The sequence below is a fragment of the Ricinus communis genome, chromosome 10 (genome assembly GCF_019578655.1).
Source record: "Ricinus communis isolate WT05 ecotype wild-type chromosome 10, ASM1957865v1, whole genome shotgun sequence".
NCBI lineage: Eukaryota > Viridiplantae > Streptophyta > Magnoliopsida > Malpighiales > Euphorbiaceae > Ricinus > Ricinus communis.
In genome coordinates, this window is record NC_063265.1 from 7,605,619 (window position 1) to 7,620,869 (window position 15,251).

The window sequence follows — 15,251 nt, forward strand, 5'->3', positions numbered from 1 at the left end:
ACAATCAAAGAGATGCGCTTGTCAAGGATAACCAAATACCAATGGCTGAAGTCAAATTGAGAAAAAGACTTTCCAAATGGGGAAATCAGAATTTACAACATCATCACCTATTGCCCACTGAACTCTCTTGTTTATAAGCACTTGCTACTAGTCTTGCCATAATCTGTCATCCTCAAACCGCACATGGAAAATGGGTTAGGGTGATTCTGCCCCCACAGGAAGTTAGGGATCAGTATAAAAGAATGCTTGCTGACATAATAATGCAAGCACAATACATGGACTCCACGAATGATTGATAAATTCAGGGCATGATATAACATAGGTATCCAAGTAAACTTCTCTTTGTTTCGTTACCTAATCAGTTAGCTGTTATCTAGCCAACTCTTCACAAGGCTTTTGTACATACAACACATTGCATATCACAATTTAAAGAGAAACTCATGAATATGCAACTGCAGCTCCCAAGAGGAATTCACTATTGGTGCTGGGTAAAATTCATTTATTCTCGCTTATCCTCTTCAAGATCTTCCCCAAGCCCCTTCCTTTCTAGCTTGGTCGCAATATCCACACTGCTTGTCAATGAGATACCTTCCTCATCGATGTCTTCTCCCATCTCTTCTGAATATGCATACCTGCATGTGCAACACAAAGATTAGCAGCTGCACATCACCATGGCAGTTGTTTTCTTCTTTTCGGGTCCGCCATTGGAAGAACAAGGGCCACAAATGATACATTTCATGCAAATTATCTACTCTCAAATTGATTGGAAAGTGCAGCAGAAATTTAGAAAATGATTCTAGAAGATTTCTACTGCTGTAAATTTATATTTCAGGAAGATTGATAGTTTATTATATTTCAATAAAAAAGCATAAAATCCACCATGGTCTTCATGAGCTGCTAACCCAAAAGCTACCACCTAAACTTAGATGATAATACAATTAAGAACATTGACAATCAAATCATAGTTTCAAAGCTAAATGTAGCTACATGCCTTTGACTTCGATTAAATGCAGAAGTTCTGCTCATTTATTATGACAACACTGAATTGATGGCTGTAATAAAGCAAGAAAAGGAAAAGGCAGTACCGTAAGGCTAACTCCAAAGAAATATGAAAATATATTAGAGTGGATACAAAAATAAAAAGATGACTGTAGCATCGATAACTTCAACTTGCCACTGCAGTTTCATTTCGAGAAAGAATAACCTAATTTGACATTGGATATAAGTGCTTAAGCAACAATATTTTGGGCCTCCATATACAAGTAAATTGCCATTGGTTTTTTCCTTGGACCACCAGGAAGTCCACCGACTCTTGAGAACGCAATGAAGGCTAGGTATCTCCCATCTCATCAAACACGGTAAAACCACCCAATTAGTTTTGAGCTAGAGATCTATTAGCTAGAATCTGAGATATGATCATTGATGCATCAGTTGAGTCTATAAGTTTCTCTATATTCTCCAGTAATAGGAGTTGATTCATGTTTCAAATGCAATAACTAAACAAATACCTTACTGTTTACTGAAAAAAGAAAGTCATGAACAAAGTAGGTGTTCTGGAGCTCAATTATTGCTTCCCATAACAAACATAATCCCTACATTTCAATTGTAATGGCAGAAATAAAACATCCTGATGAACTGCAAGGAATCAAACTAGAAGTGTCAATAGATAAAAGAGACAGTGACGTCAAAGTAAGTACCTAGTAGGGTTACTTGAAGGAGCCCACAGAGCACATATCACTGCCAAGAGACAGTATGCAAGCAGAGTCCAGAAAGCAGGAATGATCCAAGCAGCTTGCCATAGCTCACTTAGCGGGTCAGTTGCATTGAAGTATAGCTAAGCAAAAATAAAACCAAGCAGGATGAGTGTTCTACGAATAGATAATAATTAAAGCCATACCACTCAATTTCTTCTTTCATTGCATGTCGAGAAACAATTAAATCTAAAAACATAGTTGGTACACCGAATAAGAGAAAGGTATTACCTCAAAGCCAATCCAAGCAATGGAGAGGAGAACAGTAACTGCAAGAGAATTGGTAAACTTTCGGTACAGATCCAGTTTAGCCATGTTCCTTCTCATCTGCGCCCAAAAATAACAAAGGGAAAAAGGAAGGGAAAAGGGAATACAATTTCAAAGTGTAAGATGATATTGAAAACAGCAATAGAAGAAAATCGCCACCATCTATATATCAGATTTGCAAACTTAGTCACATAAATCTATACGAACATTTGGTAAACAACTAGATGAGATTCAAAGATAATTACCTGAAGCTTCTCTAATGTTTTTGACAGTGATGAGAAAATCCAAACAATGAAGCAAGAATCTAGGAAAGCAACAGGAAGCACCAAAAATAACTCTGTTTTCTTGGACAAGTCATTGATATTCCCTAAATGCTCAACGAGCTCAAGTGCCTCTGATGCAATAAAATATACCAGACCAAGAAGAAGTACTTTTGATGTTATGCCACCAAGCGTTGGCTTTACTACACCAAAGCCCATGGAAACAACCAAAAGGAGCAGGCGAGATAAAGTCTTCTTTACAGTGCTAAAGGTGACAGCCCACAATGTAACTCCCATAGGCCTTGTTCCGGTGGAATTAAAATTAGCATATTCAAAATACCAAACAGCCATCTCACACATTCCAAGTGCAATAACTGCTGTGATGTGGTAGTGCAGATGTATGACATCCTTCCAGAACTGAACAAACCTTAAGAACCAGATTAATCCTAGTACAAGATAAGCCAAAGACATGATGCCATAAAATGACATCAAAGGAGTCATCTTTCCAGGTAAATAACCATAAGGATTCTTCCACACAGTCCTTCCCTTAATCAATGTACCCTTAAGTTCTGGATTACAGAACATGAAGTAAAGGTAGTACATTCCAGTACTATTTATTTCCACAGTTTCAGGCTCCATTTTAGCTTCTTCATTCTTCCCTGCAAAGGATGTCTGAATGCGTTTTGGCCATTCTGGGTTATCTTTGTCCTTTTGGATAATAACTTCCCCTAGCGTACAGGACCCAGCCTGAGCAAGTGTAGGGTCACAGCATATCGCGTTAGTTTTTAGGAATGCCCCTCCAATCCTGTCCCTATCTTTCACCTCAAGTATGATAGCTTCCACTAATCCAGTGCTCTGTTGCATTTCATTTGGCTTACTGGCAGCCTCCTTCGTTCTCACAAAAGTAACATCTTCGAACCTGCAATACAGAAATGACAATTTCTACATTTTAAATACAAGAGATCAAACATAAAATCCCTAAATTTCACAGCAGTATTACCTGACCACACTAATATCGCCTGTTTCGAATGATTCTTCTGTTAAAATTCGATATATTTTATAACCCGAAAAAAAAAATTAATAATTCATGCACTTTTTTAGACATGAAAAATTGTAAAACCTAATATCGCAAGGAAACATACTTAATTCAATTGATAAGCGTATGATAATGTAACTAAAACAGGAATCACACACACTTAATTCATCATTAAATATCACCAAAAATATAATAATCCACATGATCAGAACTTTAAGCATTAAATTACCGCCAACAAAAGAAAAACAATACATTTTGTTTAAGAAAAATACAGAAATAGACTTGAAAGGAAAAAAAGAACGAAAGAAAAGAGTACCGAAAATAGAAAGGAAGAAGATAAAACCTGATAAAGGATTTCCCATGAAGTGGTTTATCAGAGGAAGAAGAAGAGGAATCGTGGATTCTAGAAGCGTAGAGACCTTCACTGCCTCCATGAAAGAAGAAGGCATTTGAGCGAGGTATAAACGCTTCGTTTTGGTACACGTGAATCGAGGCAGTTACTGTTTTGATTGTATAAATTAAAAATATGCCCACTAAATACCTAATCATTTCTCTCTGTTTCAGTTTGCTCATCTGTTTTTTTTCTTTCTGGATTCTGACTCCAGTCTCCAGTTTCTTCTATGACCACTCTGTCTGTCAATGCCCTGCTTAATGCTTATTGGTAAAGACTGCAACACAATTTTTTCTTTAATTTTTTTTGATCTTACAAATTAGTTGACCAGCTATCAACTCCCAGGCCCAGTGGGCTTTTATGCGAGGGCTTATAATTGGGCCTAGTTAATTATGTGTCTTCACATTATGAGCTGGGTTAGTTGAAAGTCAGTGACGATTCCAAAGGGATTATTATGATAACATGGAAAACAAGGACTCCCCAGTTACCCTAATGGAAAAAAGAAGAAGAAAAAAAACTAGTAGATAAGCGCATGGTGCTTGAAGTTTTCTATTTTGGGATATATTTATGAGATCTGAGATGTTTATTTATAGTAAATAAAGTGGTTTGCTGAATTAAGTAAAACAGATTATATTTCAATAGTACTTCTTTATATATAGAAATTGAATAACACATATAAATTTTGGTCTTGATTCTCTTGCTATATTTAAGAAAAGTATACGAAAATAAGAAATTCTAAATTTAATCTTTTTTTATTCATTAAAAATTTTAATAGACCGAAAACTATAAAATAAAAACAGTTACTTTTCTTTACTTATCATAAAAACAACAAAACAATTCATCTAATGGGCATTTTTAGGGTGGTAGTCTAGGGGAAGATGGCTTCAAATTCGAAGAGGCAGTTTTTTGAGGACATTTTCCCGAAAAGTGGGCACCTTGATTTACTTCTCAAAAATAAATATTATTTCGCCATTTCATTGCATGGGCTCCCACTGAACTAAACACAATTAGAGGTGGCTCCACTATTTTCGTGCAAGTAATTCCCACTGTGGATTCTACCTCAGATCCAACAGAATTTGTTATCATTATCTAAACGATTTTCCCATCAAACAGAAAGACACTTTAACACTGCCAATAATGTAACTGTCGGTTCATATTCTGGAAAAGCAGTAACTAAGCTCTGCCAGGTATCTTAATATCAATTCTAGTTTATTTTAATCATGCAAATTCGGCTACTATTTGACCATTTTATCATATAGAAGAGAAAACATATAACGTATGAATGTAATTAAATTACAAGAAAAAAAAAATTGGATAATTGCGGGATCTAATAATAAATTATCAAATATTTAATAATATTTCCTATAATTAATGATTTTAGAAAAGTTGATGCAAAGCTAGTTGTTGGTGGAACGTGTGGGGCAGCCTTGACGTTGCTAGGGCTAGAGGTTGGTGGAAATGCCACCGAAAACAACCTCTTTCACCTCTAAGGCATGTTACTCGAACCCCATTAATTGTTGTCCATCACATAACATTCCACAAATGCACTCATCCAATCACACAAGGATAAAAGGTTGCGTCTTACATCATAACCTAAACCTCCACTTTCTTCTCTGCATGCCTTGTATTAAAGAAAGAAAAAAATCATCTCTGTTAGAGGTCTTTACGAACCCCCCCTTGCCATAAGTAGAGTCGATTCTACCTCCTGAAAACCAAGCTTCCAGTTTGCCTGGATTGAAAATATGGGTTTGATTATTTATCTTGATACTGTTTTAGTCCCTTTGAGTCTCTTCATCATGGTGGGTTACCATGTTTATCTATGGCAGTGTTTCAAGAACAAACCGTCTCAAACCACCATCGGGATTGATTCATTACGGAGGAAAAGTTGGTTTCTTGAAGTGAAAGAGGTATAAAACTACAAACCCAATGCCTAAAATCTTTTCTTTCAATTAGCATGTGCAATCAATCAATCAGTCAATCTCTACAAAGATGATTGATTAATTTTAATTCTTTATCAAAATGCAGGGTGATGATAAGAAAAGCATGTTAGCAGTACAGAGCTTGAGAAACGCTCAGATGACAACAATATTCACGGCTTCAATAGCAATTCTTGTAAACTTATCACTGGCAGCTTTAACTAACAACTCTTATAACGCTGGCCATCTCTTGAGCAGTGCAGTTTTTGGGTCACAATCAGGGAAACTTTCTGTTCTGAAATTCGGGTCAGCATCATTTTTCCTTCTGGCTAGCTTCTTATGCAGTTCTATAGGACTTGGATTCATGATAGATTCCAATTTCTTGATAAATATTGCTTCTTACGAGTTCTCATCATGGCCAGCATATACACAAACGATATTTGAAAGAGGGTTCTTCCTTGCTCTTATAGGGAATAGAGTTCTCTGCATCACTTTTCCTTTGTTGTTATGGCTGCTTGGTCCTCTGCCTGTTGGCTTGTCCTCTGTTGCACTTGTTTGGGGTTTGTATGAGTTTGATTTTCATGGCAAGTCTGTGACTAGCAGCAGCAACAACGCGACTGCCCTAAGATGAACAAATTTCATATTATTTAACTTCATTGCAAAACTGAAAGACTGAATATTGTATGCATGTATGAATTACACACGAAGAAGTTGCTTTAGTTTAAAAAAAAGAAAAGAAAAAAAAAAAAGTTGCTTCAGTTCAATACTGGGCCTCTCAGTTTAATTAAAAAGATCGAACATCGAGCCTGAGGCCCGACCACCCAATAATAGTTTTGAGTTTGTAAAGAAGATTTACTACTCGGTCCAAAGGCCTCCAACTAAGGTCAAATTACTAAATTGTTTTTGTCCAAATCCTTCCATCTCGATTCTACTTCCACCAATAACGACAGGGGGCCACCGGCAAGACCTCGTTGTCGTATAACAGGGGAGAAGCCGTTAGACCCGCCGAAAAAGCTTTGTACTGAAAAGCCAAACAACAAATCTAGCAGATGAAGAAAATTCTCATTTGCCCAATCAATCGATAGAGGTTGAAAGTCATGATCCAGCTTGACTAGTCCATAGACAGTTATTGGTTAGCTCCAATTCCGCCGTTATTGGTGATATAGAGCACAAAACAATGATTTGAGCACCAACTTTCTGCTATTGCCAACCATAATTTCTCGAGTGACAAACTTTTATTCTGAATCCACAAAACAATGAATTTGCTAACAACATAATTTCTCATAATACTAAAGTGTTAAAAAAAAAAAAAATACAAAAACCTGTTATGTCAAAAAGTTAAACTACATAGTCAATTTTTGTACTTTTTTAAATTTTAAAAGACAAAAGATGACAAAAAAAATATCATCATACTAAAACAAGGCCAGTTACAATCAGGAAAAATCAAAAGCTAGAAAGGGCATTAAAGAACTATAAAAGACCAATAAAATTAAACAATACCTAATCTATGAATCCACTTTCCTCATACTTACACTAATGATACTTGTCAATTATTCTGTTGTAATGGTTATGATTATTATGAATTACATAAATAGCTCATATTATATTTCACATGTGTGTCATATTATATTACTTGTGGCTATATTTTAGATAACATTGCATAATATTGTTTCTTGTGCCTGGTTTCTTAGTTGGCTTGTTAAATTACGTTTTTGATAAGCGCCACATAATTCTAAAAAACATGCATTCAGCTAAATCCGAGACATTTGTTATAATCTTTGATAGTTGAAATCATCAAAGGCTAACCTAAAGAAGAATTTAATACGAGCAAAGGTTGTCATAATAAGAGAAGGCAATACCGTATTAGAAAAAGAAAAAACAACACTACCATTATAGAATGCATTTGGCAAGTAAACAAAACAATATAAATCAATATATACTAGTATCATTTCTATCTATTCAATTAATGGTGGCTTTTTCTTTTGTCACTCGCAAAGCATCACAATTTAAAATAAAAGGAATCATAGATAGGGCAAGGGCAAAATGATCTGTTATTATTCTTTGAATGATTTTTCATAAGCTTATTTTGAAAATCAGCGCAAGGATCGACTAGGAGGGATGACGATATGTAACTTTAATCTAGATCTAAAAGAGAATTTAAAGAGTGTATTTGACTTAAGAGATTAAAGGATTAATTGTCTATATTACAAAAAATTCAATTTTATCTCAACTTAATTTGTTTCTTTTTCTTTTTTTCTTGGCGTGTTTAATGAAATATTCAGATTTGATTCATGAGTTGTGCCATGAATTTTATTCTCGTGAAAGATTTTCGGCCTATATAATTAACACTTAATTTAAATCATATAAAATTTTCTTGTTCATGAAAAATTAAATTTCTTTTTGACACAAATAAATAATTTAGTTAATTAGCTTTACACATAGCTTGGAATGACCAAAAGTAGTTACTGTTAATAAGACATAGGTTATCATATATAATTTTTTTTAATTCATGGAAGGTGCAATGGACGGTAGACTATGCAATAAGTGGCAGCCAATCTTTTATAATTGCCATAAATGTAAAAACTACTAACAATCTCATATAAATTATTAAAAGTCTAAAGTATCATGAAAAAAAACCAGAGTGTCAAAAGTTAAAGCAGAGAATAAAAAGAAAAAGGAGTTTTTACTGGAGAGAGTAAAATTCATAGGCCGAATACAATCCTAAATAAATCATGGTCCGAAAGGTAAGAGTTAGATCTTTATGGATCTCTTATCCCTGAACAAAAGGTAATATGAAATTGGCATCACATGATAGAAGCCAAAGCCTATTTGGTCATATATTTTCGTCCACTGATAAGCTTTGATCGATATGGCTTTAACCTAGTTGCACAAATTGCATTGGTTTGGATGGCTAAATGGAAATCTAGGATCTCTCTGCTTGGAATTTTTCCTTTTCCCTATCCACCAGAAAAAAAACTCAAAAAAGAAAGAAAAGAAAGTGGGCACAGTTGGCTGTGTTGTTGTCGTTTTCGTTGGAGTTGTGATGATGTGTAAAGAGGAAGAGAACGACAAGGTTCAATTGCCTCAAGTTAAGGATATCATAACTAAGCTCATTCATTTTCCTCATGAGCTTTGGTGTGTGGTTTTGGTGGGGTTGGCATACCTTTTCTTGTTCACATTGGAAATTCTTAGCCCCGTTCCTCACTTTTCCAGAGTTTACAGCTGTTTCCTGTTTCACTTTTTGTTTATATGTCTTGTTTTTATTTCATATTCTTAGCTTGAAAATGAAACCAATAATTGATGCTCTCTCCTCTACAGATCTTCATAACTCAATGTTGTCACAAGAATGATGAACTTAATTTAGACAATAAGAAGAAGAACTCATGGTTAATTGGATAACGAAATGCTATTGGGTCTTAATGTAAATTGCAGGAAAAAAAAACAAGATAACAAATTATTATAAGTTTGACAAACTATATATAAGTAGAGTAAACAGGTAAATATATAATACATATCTAAATTATATAACAAAAATAAAAAAAAAATTGAAATATTTTTCTTATGATTGAAAACCTAAATGGTGTTATAGATTTATGGCAACACTGTTAAATTTTTTTCCAAATCTATATTTATCGAAGTTTAATTTCATTATTGTTAACAAAGGAAACACAGTTATGATGATGAAGAAGGGGAAATGGTGGTGGAGTGGAGCCTCCAACTTTAGGGTGGCTTCTCTATCAGCTTTTGTCTTTAGCTTAAAAGACGTGAGACCCCACTCTCATTTCCACGACACAAGGATTTGAAAATCTCATTTCAATTTCAGGACTTCTATAGATCATACATGAAACCCATCTTCTCAGGTTCACATTCACTGACCAGGGACTTGTTTCTTTATTTTCCAAAGTAGATGAATGAGACTCTGATGGGGAGACCTTTGATTGTTCATTTTCTTCAATTGTCTTTTCTCTTTACAAAGGTATATATATCCTTTGGACCTGTTAACTTTATCATGCATGTGCCCTATCTATCCTTAATTTCTATCCTCATATTAATATCTACCTTTTATTATATGAAAATGACATTGACAGATTCACTTGGATTTTCTTTTTCGTTTCTTTTTTTAATATTTGTCTTAATTATCCTCCAAATTAAATGCATCTTTGGCTAATTTCTTTCGTTTGAGAGATTTACATAAATACAAATCCAATTAATGTAATTAGGGGTATAAAAGTAAGGCTATTATGAAGATACTTATCTCTCTCCTTGACTCCATTGTTTCTTTTGTTTTTGTTCTTTTAAATGACCAACTGTGTTCATGTTTTCTTAAAAAAAGAAAACAAAATGAGGTTTGATAAAAACCTAGACAACATTACATATTACATAACCTTAGAAATGAAACACCAATACTATCTCGAAACAGGAAAACAAATAAAGTAAAATATGGCAGCCAATGGCAAGGCTTAAGCCGTGTTAGCCAACCAATCAGCATAATAATTTGCCTCCCTGCAAATGCTTGTCGCATCCTGACTTCCCAATTACATCTCAGCATCTTCATTTTAGTATATACCTTAAATAGTTTTGTCAGGATGAATGTATATATGGCATTGTTTTTATTTATACTGGGTCTCAGGTTTTGGTTGATTATATATATATATATATATATATATATTTATATTAAATCGATAGATGATTAATATATATTTATTAATTTTAAATGATAAATATTTATCAATCATCTAATATTAAAATATAAAATTATCATATATGCTTGTTACTTTTTTATTAACCGTGGTAAATATTAAAATCAGTAAAAAGAATTTCAAAAAAAAAAACCATCTTTACTTTTTTTAAGAATTTTTTTTATGGAAGGTCATAGGCTATACCCTTACAATTATACTCAAATAAAAATAATAAAATGTTGTCAATATTGATAAATACTGGTAAAAAAATTAAAAATTATACACCAATTAGTTTTTCTTTTCTCACTAATACATGTCATCCATGAATATAATTTTAAAAAAAATTAATTTGAATGTGTATATTAAACACATAAAGTTTTCTTAAGAAAAAGATTAAACATAAGAAATGAAGTACAGTGATTATCATGATGATGAATACACATAAAGGAGAAAAAGAAAAAGAAGAGTATCAATAAGTCTAGTGGAGGTTTTCGTACGTCAGCTTCAGACGTAGAAATTGTGTAATCTAAATTGGCTTGATGAATTTTATAAGAATTGATGTTATTTTCTTGTATTAATAGTCTAATTAACTAGTAATTAGTACATTAATTTGTGTCCAAGAAGTGGCGGATCATATAATCCAAGAATAATCGATATTTTACCTTTCTGGTATCTTATATATACATATTAGCAACTACTTCAGTTCTCTCATACGTATATATTAAGTGATTCTTATATCACAAATGTAATAATAATTAAAATACATTAACAAATCCCATTTTCAGAAATAATTAATTAATAAAGAAAAAAAAAACCGATTAATAACAAGAGTTCTACTAACCAAAAGAATAATATATCACAGCTACAATAATTGCATGCATGCATTTATAAGAAATTTACGAAGCTTCTTTTTTCTGTTAACTCATCCACATTTTTGTCATATTTTTTGTTTTTGTTTAACATAAATTTTATTTTTTTCAGAAATAAATATAATCATGGATAAATATTGTAAAGTCCAAGAATATATATCTAGTCTTTATTCCAGAAATAATTTAATTTAAAATAAAACATCCGATAATTTCATGAATCCATAATATCAAAATTAGTCGAATTAAATTTAATATTTTATATAATTATAAGATATTATGTAAAACTGGTTTATATAAAAGTGATTAGTAGAGTTCAAGGTAAAGAAAATGTTAAAAGCATTAACTAAATTTGCATATGTACACACATAAAATAGGGAATATTAATATGCATATGATACTTGAACTTGAATACAAAACGTAATTAGCTACTCAGCAACTGATTAATCTGCACATAATCTATGTTACCCTAAAGCTTTATTAATTGATCAGCCTAGTTTACAAACACACACCCTGCACTAAACTAAACGAAGGCTTGAAAGTTCTTGATAATTAACTACACATGTATAGAGATTACAAAAATTACTCTTCAAAAAGCATAAGGCAAAACGTCGTCGTCATCAGCAGCAAAGCAAGCATGACCGACAGAGCTAACAATCATGTCCATGTCAAAACTATGAGTGCTAGTGGTGCAAGACGACGAATTCACTCCAGAAATCACATCCGCATGATCAAGGGCTGACAAATCATCGGGAGCCAAGAGATAATCCGTCGACGACGATTGGTTGTTCATGATGCTGTTGTTGTGGATGATGTTGATCATATCATTATCACTATTACCATGGGCCAGCTCGTCCTTGTACTCCTGTTTTATTGATGATGACGATGAGAATGAAGTTAAAAAGGGGCTATCTTGTTTGCTTGTGATGATGCTGTCGTTGGTCGTATTAAAGCTCAGCAGAATGGAAGAATCATCAGGAGACTCCAAGATGAGATGATGAGAAGCTTTTAGCAAGTTCTTGCACGTATGATTTCCATAGTATGTTGTTCTATATTTGGGAGGATCCTCTTCAATTTTCTGCACTTGTTTTGTTGCTTGGCATCCTTGATCATATTTATGAGTGCACCTGAAGTAATTCCTGGAACAACCCAAAAAAGAAATTTGCCACTTTAATTAGTTGTTAATGTAATTACATCTAACAAAAGTAAATGTTCCCAAATTAAGAAGTTTTTGAAGTGATATCTGTGTGCATACCTTGGAAACTTGGTATTTAAGATCACTTTCTGTCCATATTTTCTCCATGCATGGCCATCATCTATTAAATCTGAAGTCTCTCTTATCAATGCGTTGGAGATCTTTCTGCAAGTTAGAAATTCAAAGTAATTATTAGATTCCATTACAAACCAAAGTGTTAACTAGTTCACTTCGGCTTAATAATGTTTTATACAATGGTATATTATATAATTTGAAAAACTAAATTGCAGACGGGCTGATTTATAATTAGGAGTCTCACTGTCCATTGAATTTATAAAAATTATCCCTCTAAATTTTTTATTATTTAAAAAAAATTATTTTGACAATTAAATAATCTCTTTTTAAGTCTTTTAAGTTAGGTATGCATTGAACTCTGTGATTTAATTGTCCGTGCTATGCATAATAATTAAAAATTTATTCCCACAGCTGTATCGTATGGAATCATTAATGAAAAGACAAATAAAAAAGTTTAAAATAGACTAAACTACCATGATCTAGATTAATTATTCGTGGTCATTTTATATTTTGAAATACATTTCTTTTAGAAAAACAAAATCACTAAAATGGATTAACCTAATATTTCTACCAATTCTTCTACTAATTGAGCTAGACTAAATTCTCAAATGGTTCTAAATTTTGCCCAAAAGAATGACAGTTTAATCAACTAAGGGTTGTTGTACTTTTATACATATCTAAAAGATTATACAAACATTATACATAGATATAGATATAGTACCTTCTCTTGTAGCATCCTCTCCGATCTTTGTTAGTAGAAGTACTCCTGATACTCTCACCGGAATCCTCAGACTTCCGGCCGCTATCCCAGCAAGGAGAACCCACATGGGTGCTCGGAGGAAACTCAATATCAGAATCAAATCTATTCAATATAGAAAGACTATTAGTAAAAGAATTCAAGATCTTCATGACAAGATCATCAACAGGCACGTGTTCTTCCATATCATCCCTAGAGTTGAGCACAATTTTAAGCTGTCTTGCAAGTTCACGACCTCTAATCAGCTCTCCGATGGCCCTTCTCTGAGTAGAGGGTAAGTTTTCAGGCGAAGATGGGTCCATTTTTTCTTTGTGTGTGATTTAAAAGTATTTGTAGAAGTAGCAGTGGTAGTATTAAGCGAAAGTGAAGCATGAATGGAGGCTTTTTTATTGCCCTCAGACACAAGGGAAGGAAGGCGGCTATGAAAGTTCTTAGCTACTACTTTAAACAATCCCACGCGCATTTCATGAGAACAATGACTGGAACACACGGAATCATTTGGGAATATACATCACTAAATTACTATAAACCCCCTGAGGTTAATAGAATTACACTAATTGGTCCCCTGATTTTCAATAATACATTACTGACACTTCTCTTTTAATTTTCATTTATTAACAAAACAATATAAGAAAGTAGCATTTTGTACATATTTTATCTTTCTTATTTGGCAATTTATAATTTCTAAATTTTAAGAATTTTTAGTCTTTTAAGATAAGCATCACACTATATTAAGTGTATTAAATTAAAAGTATAATTGAGGGCATTAATTAGGTTTATAATGGTTACTTGTATTTTTTTAATTAAACTATAATCTTTCAAATTCTTATGAATTGAATAAAATTAAGTGTTTTAGAAAATAAAACGACACTATTTATTTTTAAATACGCTGTTTTAAAAAAATAAAAAGATATTAATTAAAAAATGAAAAAAAGGTTATAGATTTTTTTTTTTTTTAAAGTATCTAAAGTAACATTACTAGTTAATAAAAATTGAGACAAACTCAAAACATTTGAAAAATTGATAGACATATATTACAAAACTTTTGCTATATATATATATATATATATAAGGTTTAAACATTCTTTCTTTGTACACATGGAGGAGTATAAGATTTTTAATTCTATTTTCTCAATTCTTCTTTTTTAAAATCATATTTTTTTTTAATTCTTAAAATAGTATATCTAGCTTGATATATTTTTCTCAATTCTTAAATTACAATACTTTAATTGTGATATTTAAATTTAATAGTCTATTTAGTGCAATTTGAAGGCACAATTATTTTATATTTCTTCTCATTTTCAAACTCTTTATTATATTCTTTTTAAATTATTTATACTCTTATGAGAATTAATTGCACTTAATAATTTATTTAGTATCATTTGAAAGCATAACCATTTATATTGATTCCCATTTTCAAAATATTTTTATAATAGTTTGTTAAAAAAATTATTCATTATTTTTTTCAAACTCTATGTTATATTATTTTTAAAACATTTCAATTTTTAGTAGAGTTAATTATATTTAATAGCCTATTTGGTGAAATTTGAAAGTATAATATTTTATGTTCTTCTTCATTTTCAAACTTTTTCTATAATTTTTTCAATTTCTTATATTCTCAATAAGAGTTAATTATTTTATTAATTAGATAATTATTTTTTAATGGTCATTTTTTCTTATTCATTTTTATCTCTTATTTTATTCGAACTCACATTTTTTTACGTTTTTTAAAAAGTTAAAAAATTATTATTTATGATTATAGAAACAATTACATCCAACAGTAATGATAATATGTTATCATTTTATTATTTTTTATTTGGAGTATTATAATTTTTTGTTATTAAGATAATTTATTTTATGGGCCACCCTAATCTAGACATGTTAATTAAAAAATAATACTTTCAACTGCCCTACCAAATTACTCTATCTTATTATCTCTTTCTTTCCTTGCACTTTTTTCCCCCTTTCCTTCTTCATTTTGTTTCTTTATTTTTTCCAAAGCAAATCCAACAATACAACAGTAACAAATGGGTCTTTAGTGTCTAAACAAACACTCAT

General features: G+C 32.0%; 3 protein-coding genes across 6 annotated transcripts; 1 reads left to right on the plus strand and 2 right to left on the minus strand.

The window, feature by feature from the left end:
• Positions 1–46: 46 nt before the first annotated feature.
• On the minus strand, positions 47–4,001 carry LOC8274940 (transmembrane protein 87B). Of its 4 annotated transcripts, none has more exons than XR_007217674.1 (6): positions 3,658–4,001; positions 2,264–3,197; positions 1,983–2,078; positions 1,698–1,834; positions 1,509–1,592; positions 485–632 (listed from the first exon to the last, which is right to left on the minus strand). XR_007217674.1 is itself a non-coding variant. In XM_048380177.1 (5 exons), exons 1-5 carry the CDS (start codon positions 3,885–3,887, stop codon positions 500–502), a joined length of 1,530 nt encoding a protein of 509 aa, XP_048236134.1. In that variant the 5' UTR covers positions 3,888–3,998; the 3' UTR covers positions 47–499. The 4 variants fall into 4 exon arrangements, 1 of the variants encoding a protein (XP_048236134.1); XR_007217676.1 differs by lacking the exon at positions 485–632 and adding an exon at positions 1,088–1,345; XR_007217675.1 differs by lacking the exon at positions 485–632 and adding an exon at positions 1,088–1,405.
• A 1,252-nt stretch (positions 4,002–5,253) lies between these two features.
• On the plus strand, positions 5,254–6,385 carry LOC8274941. Its single transcript, XM_002528650.4, has 2 exons — positions 5,254–5,612; positions 5,731–6,385. The coding sequence occupies exons 1-2, from the start codon at positions 5,448–5,450 to the stop codon at positions 6,250–6,252; spliced, it is 687 nt and encodes a 228-aa protein (XP_002528696.2). The 5' UTR covers positions 5,254–5,447; the 3' UTR covers positions 6,253–6,385.
• A 5,155-nt stretch (positions 6,386–11,540) lies between these two features.
• Positions 11,541–13,578, minus strand: LOC8274942 (WRKY DNA-binding transcription factor 70). Its single transcript, XM_002528651.4, has 3 exons — positions 13,158–13,578; positions 12,422–12,526; positions 11,541–12,305 (listed from the first exon to the last, which is right to left on the minus strand). Exons 1-3 carry the CDS (start codon positions 13,493–13,495, stop codon positions 11,756–11,758), a joined length of 993 nt encoding a protein of 330 aa, XP_002528697.1. The 5' UTR covers positions 13,496–13,578; the 3' UTR covers positions 11,541–11,755.
• Between the last annotated feature and the right edge of the window lie 1,673 nt (positions 13,579–15,251).

Bases quoted from the DNA above. Each gene is read 5' to 3' on its own strand.
- LOC8274940 (XM_048380177.1), bottom strand. From the start codon at position 3,887: ATGAGCAAACTGAAACAGAGAGAAATGATTAGGTATTTAGTGGGCATA. The intron at 3,198-3,657 runs GTTTTATCTTCT...TCTGTATTGCAG, and splicing joins CATGGGAAATCCTTTATCAG to GTTCGAAGATGTTACTTTTG. The intron at 1,835-1,982 runs GTAATACCTTTC...ATTTTTGCTTAG, and splicing joins TTGCTTGGATTGGCTTTGAG to CTATACTTCAATGCAACTGA.
- LOC8274941 (XM_002528650.4), top strand. From the start codon at position 5,448: ATGGGTTTGATTATTTATCTTGATACTGTTTTAGTCCCTTTGAGTCTC. The intron at 5,613-5,730 runs GTATAAAACTAC...ATCAAAATGCAG, and splicing joins GGTTTCTTGAAGTGAAAGAG to GGTGATGATAAGAAAAGCAT.
- LOC8274942 (XM_002528651.4), bottom strand. From the start codon at position 13,495: ATGGACCCATCTTCGCCTGAAAACTTACCCTCTACTCAGAGAAGGGCC. The intron at 12,527-13,157 runs GTACTATATCTA...TCTAACTTGCAG, and splicing joins AGAGGATGCTACAAGAGAAG to AAAGATCTCCAACGCATTGA. The intron at 12,306-12,421 runs GTATGCACACAG...GGGTTGTTCCAG, and splicing joins TTAAATACCAAGTTTCCAAG to GAATTACTTCAGGTGCACTC.